Genomic DNA, 8,410 nt, shown 5'->3' with positions numbered 1-8,410 from the left:
GTTATTCGGTTGATGAAAAATAAATACTAAAAAAAATATTATAATATTCCAATGTAGTATATTTTCAATAATATTGTGTACTTAATAAATTTAACTTTATAAATTTAGCCATTGAAAATGAAAAAGAATTTTTAGAATGTATTTTGGATAGTCTAATTGCCAATATAATTAAAATGGACTTACATGCAAAATTTCATACACTTGAAACAAAATATTGAGTAGTAAAATTTCTTTTAACGTCAAGATACAAAGAGATTGTGCACATGATTTAATATATGTTTTCTATGGAATCAAACTCTTTTAGATTTCTATTCATTGATAACTCAAACTCAAAGTTAAATGTACAAAAACAACATCCATACAAGTGGTCATATATTTTTTGTACAACAAAATATCAAAATGATATTGTTCCAACAGTTAACACAACACAATAATCAGTTTTACTGTACTAAATTTGATTGTTCTTGTATTATTTGCATATTTTTATCATAGTAGCTACAATACATTAAAGCTACCTATTTATGATAAAATTTACCTATTTTTCTTTCGAGTGAAACTGTCTATGAACTGTTGCTTTCTTTGCAACATGGTTGAACCTCCTGTTTGCACATCATCAAGCATAATGTGAAGTTAGTTGATACTTTCTATATACTAATTTAAATAAAAAATACCTATCATTTTGGGTAATTTACCTACTAAATTTTTATTTTTTTCCAAGTGACTCTTCTGAAAATAATTCTTTTGAAACTTTTACACTTGTTAGAGATGGTGGGACTTCCTTTTGAGATTGTCCAATGCTAAGTGATGGAGTATAACAAATAGTCAGTTCTTGACTTGTAGAACTCGTAGACTCTTGCAATATGGTACTTGAAGGTATAATCTACTTGACACTATTATAGTTAAAGATTTTAAAACCTACGTATAGATGGCTTTTCCTGTGAGTCCTACTCTTCAATTTCCTTTAGTGTTGATTAGTGCCTTCACAGGAGATGAAAGAGTCATCTTGTTTAGTGTTCTAATTGCAACAAGTTCTACAATAGTAGCTCTAATCAATTTTTTAATTTGTTGTCCAAAAGCTAGCAATTTAATGGTACCAGTTTCATCTTGGACTATTAACTGCAAAATCATTTTGTAAAATATTTTAAAATGTTCTATTATATTCTTTGTTTTGTAAGGATGTACTTTTTACTAAATTCAATAATAAATAAGAATTATCCTATTTATATAAGAACCGATGTCTTCTCATCGTGTTTCGAGTACCAAAATTCACCAACACAAATCGTAGACCTATCGCGCTCTAATTACAAGCGTTATAGTACCATCCATTTGGTGTTTCAACATTGACAATGTCACTATCACCTTAAACTTGGCATTCTAGCATGGAAAAGAATATAAATATTTTTATATAGTTAATTGTTTTATTTTTCATTTGTCAACAACATGTGAATATTGATTATCATTAATGTTATAGTACTATAAACAGATAATCTTACTAACACTTGCTTTGGATCCGTAGCTAATAAATTTACCATTGTTGCCTTTGAAAGACTTGTCTACTGACTCAACTGTGACTGTGTTTCTGTCTTTAGTGGTTGTATTGCTTTTTCTTCATGTTTAGTAGTAAATATTAGATTGAATATTAATACGGTAATTTGACAATTGTTACTGATTGTAAAACCTAAGCAATCGGTTAATAAAATTCCCCATAACACATAGTTAAAGCAAGAGACAAATTATTGACATTTTCCCTTTTTTTTCTTTTATATTCATACATGTAAAACGACATTGTTTTGAAACAATAAGCAAACCTTAAAACCACCAATCCTACAACCAACTTCATCAATAAAAAATGAAGATCAATTACTAGCCAAAAACCAACCTTCTCAATTGAATCCTAAAACAAAACCTTAAAGCCATCGTTAAAAGAATTACCCTATTCCTACGACTCTTTTAGCCAAAATCGATCTGACAAACCTGATAACCCATCACCCTCAATCTTCCTCTCTTTTTTCTTTTTCCCCACCAATTTTGTCTAACAAAAACCCAAACCTATTCCTCGACAAATAAACAAAACCCTTAATACCATGCTTTTTCTTATCCAAACCTAATAGCCACCCTTCAAATAACGAACCCTAAAGCCTTTCCTTTATCCCTCCTTCCTCCTTTCTTCCACTCAATCAAAGTACTCAATAACTAAAACTGTAAAAAAAAAAAAATCACAATAAAGGAACCAAAAGAGAAAAAACAACAGAAACATCAAAGTTAAGCAAACCCTACCTAGGCAATCTAAACGGTAAGTTTAAAAACAATGTTGTTTCTAGCAACCTAAAAGGAAAGGGGAAAAAACTTTCAAACATGTAAAACGACATTGTTTTGCTAGACGAGGGGAAACAAAAAAAAAAGATGTAGCCCTTCAATTGAATGATACTTGTCATTAAATTAGAGGCTCAATCGAGGACAATCCAAACATTAACTTGTCAAGCTACTTTTATATATATTGTATAGATATGATGGATTAGGAGTTTTAATTATTTTTTAAACATAAATTTCTCTTATAAGAAATTGAAAAGTTGAAGCATCATTTGGTCAAATACAAAAAATAAAAAATCAGTGATAGGTACCATGAGTTATTCTCAATCAATGACATAGATGCATGCATCACCTTCTCAAACATAATCTCACAACAAGATTTTTTCTCCTTTGTCTCACAAGGAGATAAATTCTCATTTCTGATTTTGCATTTCTTCACTTGGTTTCCTTTTCATATACTTGTTTTATTTATTTTGAGATTTGAAACTTAATTCTTATCGCTACATTGTCTTGTCTTTTTTTTAATGTAATATTTAAAAAAGTCTTATATTATTAAAAAAATTTTAAATAATTTTTTTTATTTTATTATATTTAATAAAAATATTATTATTAATCAAAATGTTACTCGTCATGTTATGTTACATGTTGCTGATGTAATATGCTAACATGTCATAGTAAATAAAAATATGACAGAATGACATAGTCATATAATATTTTGACTTTATTAACGTCAGGTAAATATAAAATGAAAAATGACATTTTGACTATAAATAATTAATTAACTGTTATTCTTACGAATTTATTTAATTAAAAATAAAAATATAAAAATTTAATTGATCGTAATAAAAATATTTTAATATTATATTTTTTCTTTTAACACGTTGTCTTCTTATTTGATTTTAGCTTTTAGTTGCCTACTTAGTGAATTTGTGTATGGCATACAAATGTAATAAAGCAAAAATAAATTATTAGAATTTCAAAAATTAGTTTTATTATTTAATGATTAATATTCAGTTAGTATAATAAATATTACTTATTTAGTTTTATTATTTTGATTGGTATCATGACATGTTTGGTTATTCCATTCTTTTTTATTTGGAGTGAACATTGAATAATAATTTCATTTTCTCTATCATGACATGTGAGGAAATTGAACCATTATTTTTCGACTACAGAATGTATTTAAAAAGGATTATGCAAGACATGCTATAATAAGTTTTATATAATGGCAAACATGTAAATATGATTTTGTTTTCAATCATATAAAAGAATTAAATATTGAAAAATTTTAATTTTTTAACTCAATCATAATTATTAAAATAATAATAATTTAATCAATATACTGATTAAATAGCTACTTATCATGATAATTTAAATATAAATTTACAAGTTTATGATGCTCTCCTGCAAACATTTCCTACTTATTAATTACTAACGGACTCCCTAAATGTCTAATGGCCTAAAATATTATTTTAAACTAATTCAATAAAATTTTTCCTTTATACATAATAATAATAATAATAATAATAATAATAATAACAATAACAACAACAACAACAATAATAATAATAATAACAATAATACTTGCTACATTCCCGTTCTCCCCCGAGGATTTGGCGTTGGCTTGCGAGGACTCAAATTGAACAGAAAAGTGCCAAAAACAAGATTCACCTTCAAAATCCTTTCATCATCATCAACAACTGAAGTTCCTTCTTCAGACCCACACCCAGGTTTTCTAATGGGATAATAAAGACATTATTTACATTCTTGTATTCTTATAAATTTCTTTTCTGTCCTATCACTTTCTTCTTATGCTTTCCTTTCTGTAAACTTTTGGGAATTTGCAGGTTTTGAAGCAACGGACAACGCTTCTGTGCCAGCAGTTCGAGTTTTTAAGAGGGAAAAGAGGGTTAAAAAGACGGTGGATGTTGTACAAGAGATTCCCAAAGCAGAAAATAAGGGCCTTAAGGTAAGGCCCTTATTTTTTTCCCCTTTTTTTCCATTGAGAATCAGAATACAATCTTTTTTGGTTTCATATTAATGTAACCTTTTTCCGGCATTATGATTGATAGGTTTACATTTGTTTGTTCTCTGCTTTAAACATGATTGCAATGTCTTGGTTATGTATTTATTTATTTATTTATTTATTATTATTATTATTTTTTAATGTGGATGAAGGATTCTTATGTACTTTGCTCTTTTGCTTCCATTTCTTTGACTAATAGTCATCCTGGCTAATTGAAATTTTATCCTGCTTGATTTTAGAAAATGCATATACACTGAAATTCGTCATGTAATAATGTTTTATTACTTTCAAAAAAAAAAATAATGTGTTATTACTTTATCACTCAACATTTAAGTTTGGCTACGTTTTTACTTGTAAAGATTCTTTTGGTCCAATGAAGCGAGTACATAGTATGGAGCAGCCCTGCTTTTTAGAATTAATCCTGTAAATCCTACAGGACTTGATCCTAGGCATTGGTACTAAGGGACTTTACCAACTAAGCTACCTGGTTTCTTCCTTTTACTTTAAAAGATTTGGTGATAAGTTTTAGCAGTATAGAGTAATTCTTGACCACACAACCATTTAAATTTTTTCTGCAGCCGTGTGGCCTACCTACCTGACATAGAGGAATTTGCATACAAGAAGGTGGATGGTCCTCTGTCTGGTAAGATTTCCATTGCAATGCTATGTTCCTATGAGTATGGCATTTGAAAGTTTTTCCAGAAAAAGTTTATTACATTGACAACGTCTACGCATGGAGTTATGGCATATATATTAGGGAATAATTTCAGGATGCTGTACGGGTTCACCAACCTGGGCAACGTGTAGATTGCTATCATGCTGTATTCATATTTCAGTCATGAGCACATATGGACTCCCATCCGAAAAACACAGACAAGCACATAGATGCACAAAAACATGGGCAGTGGTATAGACAAATGTTCATTTTTGTATATTAATGTCCATTTTTAATGGATAATGTCCCTGGCACTGACTGGTTTCAGAAAACAATGGCTTTGCAGGGAAGTCAAAGTCCACATCTGAAGAGATAAATGTGGGAACTGGTATTGCTTCCCCAGTTGGAATAGGAGGTAAATGGTGAAAAATTGTGCATGAGTAATGCTAATTGAAATTGCAAGAGAAGAAGAGAGTTTGCCAAAGGTGTTTGTTGACTTTAAAGAGAACTTATAACTGCATGCCGATTTGCTCTACCTTGTAAACCTTTTCCTCTTATTATCAAAGTTACCAAAGTTTGCAGTTGGTCTTTGCATCTTATTATCATGATTTAAATGTAGCCTATTTATAGACTTCTGCCTCTAGGATGTGTTTGGATTGTTAAGTAGATTGTCTGTTGTTAATGTAGATGTCCATATAGATTATAGAATGATTAATAAATTTGATGGACAAGACTTTCTCCTAGTGCATTTCTTTTGAGTGTATAAACTTCTGAATTGCAGATGCGTTTGCTATTGATGTGTTTGAAGTGATACAGGCAATGTACCTGCTAACTGGGAAAAAGTGCTTGAAGGAATCTGTAGAATAAGTCTGCAGAAGATGCACCTGTAGACACTATGGGATGTGAGAAAGCTGGCAGTGTTCTTCTCCTAAGGTACAATCTTACATAACTTAAAAAGATGCAAATCAGAAAATTCCTTGAAAAAGTTGATCCTTTACTTAAGGCTACAAGCATTTTGAATAAAGTTAATGCTTCTTCTAAGTTCAATTGCATAATTAATCAAAGCCAGTAAAGTTTTAGCACTTTCAGGTTGGGAAGATACAAGAGAAGCCAAGAGAATCTTCTTGTCCCTTTCACTGTGTCTGAACTAATGTTAAGTCATTACTACCCCTAGCAGCCAAACATGTTACAGTTGTCATTGCTCTGGATCTAGTAATAATAGACTAGATCTGGCACGGCTAGGATAGAATAGAAGTAAGCCCTAGCAAGTTTCATTCATACATGGCTTTTTCCATTATTTTTATGCACGCCTATGACTTTTTTTTGTAATTTAGACTTTGAAAAGAAAAAAACATAATATTTAAAAAAACTTTAAATTATTTTCAAAAAATTAAATAAGTTCTTATATTTTTATTGCATTCAAATATGTCTTTATATTTTTATTTTAAATCAAATAATCCATTGTACCTTAATTCTGAGTCAAAGAAATCTTTATAATTAATGATTAATATGAAGACATAGTCATATCGTATATTTTATCTTTCATATTAACGTTATGTCAATGTCATGTGAGTGTAAATTGAAATATTTTGGTTAATGACAATTAATTAATCATTAATTATAAGAATTTGTTTAACCAAAAATATGAAGGATGGAAGAAGAAAAGAAACAAAAGCAAGAATTAAATAAGAAGAAAAGACTTAGGTGTGTTTGAGGTCCTTGGTTCGATTCTCAGCAAGTGCACAAATTTTTTGAACAGAATGCGTGGATATAGAGATTTAGTTGGTATTTTGACTGTTCATTTATAACTTGAACAAATCACAAGCTGAAGAGAATGAAGTTGGGTGGAATGTTTTATTTGGAGTGACGTCTTGCTTATTGTGGAAATCGAGAACCATACGGATCTTTGAGAGCAAAACTGTAGTTATTGAAGGGAGATCGTCTTCAATATATAGCATGATCTTATCAATCAATTTTCAACAAGACCCCGAGAGGAAATTCTAGTTAGCTGGACAGAGTCTTCCTCCGGTTGGATGGCTCTCAACTCTGATGGTGCTCATCGAAAAACAACTGAGCAGGTAGCGATCCCAGGAGTCTTGCGAGATTCGAATGGTCAGTGGAGAGGAGGCTATGCGATGAAACTCTGGAAGTGCACTACATACCGAGCTGAACTTTGAGGTGTTTATCAAGGACTCAAATACACATGGGAACAAGGATTCAGGAATATTGATATTCAGGTAGATAGCAAGTTAGTGGTTGGTACGATAACTTCCCAACTTAATCACCCTTGTTCAAATTCAGATTTAATTCAAACCATAAAGAAGTTTAAAGATGGCTAATATGGTATTATCCATTGATGAGAATTTTTAATCTTTTTTCTAATCCACCTGGTAGAGTTAGAAGCTTACTATTAAATGATGTAATTGGAGTTTGTTTTCCTCGATTAATCAGGCAATAAATTTTACTTTTTTAACAAAAAATTTAAAGAACTAATTTGAGGCTTGAAGCAGAAATCGTCTACCCTAAATGTTTGTCTTTTTCTTATTCTGTTTATATTATCATATCATTTATCTTGTAGTTTTAATTGGATGAAACATGTTAGAGGAACGACGGGCATTCAGATAACGACATCAGATTTTGCTTACGGCGTCTCTTGCGGCTTTTTACCATCCTTTTCAATCTCTTGTTGTTTTTCATTTTAGGGGGCAATCCTTTTCTAATTTGCTATTGTTTCTTCCTTTTTAAGTAGGCTTTTTTCCATTTCCATAGCCTTCATGTAAGTTTTCCCCTTTTTTTTTCTTTTGCTTTGTTTCATTTTTATTCTACTTTAGTTAAATATCTAAATAAGTCCTTAAATTATATTACAAAATCAATTCAATTCCTATCTTATTATTTCGTTACGTTCAATTAAGTTCTTTAATTTTTATTTTAGACAAATAAATTAGTTTTTATAACTAATGATTAATAAATATAATCATTAATTAAAATTATTAACTAATTATTATTAATCAAAAAATCACTTGTTAAATAAGTTCATGGCTTGCGTTACCTTAACAACAATAATAAAAAGATCCGTCATTTTAATTGCAATTTTTTATTAAAAGTATTTCTGTTGTTGGAATTAGCAATCATTTTATGTTAGCAAATTGTATTTATATGATTGTAAAAGGTTATAGTTAAAATAAAAAGTGATATTTTAACTAATGGTAATTAATCAGTCATTAATCGTGAGAATTTATTTCATTCAAAATAAAAATACAGAAATTTAATTGAATATAATAAAAAAATAAAAATTTATTTAAATATTATGTTATTTTTTAATATAAAAATCTGTAGTTAAAGATTTAAAGTAAGGTTTTCCAGCTCAATTAATAACTTATGCCCCGCCATTAAATTACAGACACAGAAAACATCCACAA

General features: G+C 29.5%; 1 protein-coding gene across 10 annotated transcripts; it reads left to right on the top strand.

Moving 5' to 3' along the window:
• The first annotated feature begins 3,898 nt into the window (after positions 1–3,898).
• On the top strand, positions 3,899–7,774 carry LOC110421746 (endonuclease III homolog 1, chloroplastic-like). Of its 10 annotated transcripts, none has more exons than XR_002445658.2 (6): positions 3,899–4,040; positions 4,158–4,279; positions 4,915–5,243; positions 5,338–5,924; positions 6,751–7,228; positions 7,570–7,774. XR_002445658.2 is itself a non-coding variant. In XM_089784488.1 (6 exons), the coding sequence occupies exons 2-5, from the start codon at positions 4,236–4,238 to the stop codon at positions 5,879–5,881; spliced, it is 252 nt and encodes an 83-aa protein (XP_089640614.1). In that variant the 5' UTR covers positions 3,899–4,040; positions 4,158–4,235; the 3' UTR covers positions 5,882–5,924; positions 6,751–7,558. The 10 variants fall into 10 exon arrangements, 1 of the variants encoding a protein (XP_089640614.1); XR_016351564.1 differs by lacking the exon at positions 7,570–7,774 and having other exon boundaries at positions 4,915–4,979; positions 5,338–5,406; positions 5,800–5,924; positions 6,751–7,558; XR_016351567.1 differs by lacking the exon at positions 7,570–7,774 and having other exon boundaries at positions 4,915–4,979; positions 5,107–5,243; positions 6,751–7,558.
• Positions 7,775–8,410: the final 636 nt, after the last annotated feature.

The sequence above is a fragment of the Theobroma umbraticum genome, unplaced genomic scaffold (genome assembly GCF_002168275.2).
Source record: "Theobroma umbraticum cultivar Fairchild unplaced genomic scaffold, ASM216827v3 scaffold_130.0, whole genome shotgun sequence".
In the NCBI taxonomy this organism is placed as follows: domain Eukaryota; kingdom Viridiplantae; phylum Streptophyta; class Magnoliopsida; order Malvales; family Malvaceae; genus Theobroma; species Theobroma umbraticum.
This window is presented reverse-complemented; position numbering and strand designations above follow the sequence as displayed.

Coding starts and splice junctions, on each gene's coding strand:
- LOC110421746 (XM_089784488.1), top strand. CDS start 4,236: ATGTTGTACAAGAGATTCCCAAAGCAGAAAATAAGGGCCTTAAG. Junction 4,280..4,914: donor CAGAAAATAAGGGCCTTAAG/GTAAGGCCCTTA, acceptor TTTTTTCTGCAG/CCGTGTGGCCTACCTACCTG. Junction 4,980..5,337: donor GGTGGATGGTCCTCTGTCTG/GTAAGATTTCCA, acceptor ATGGCTTTGCAG/GGAAGTCAAAGTCCACATCT.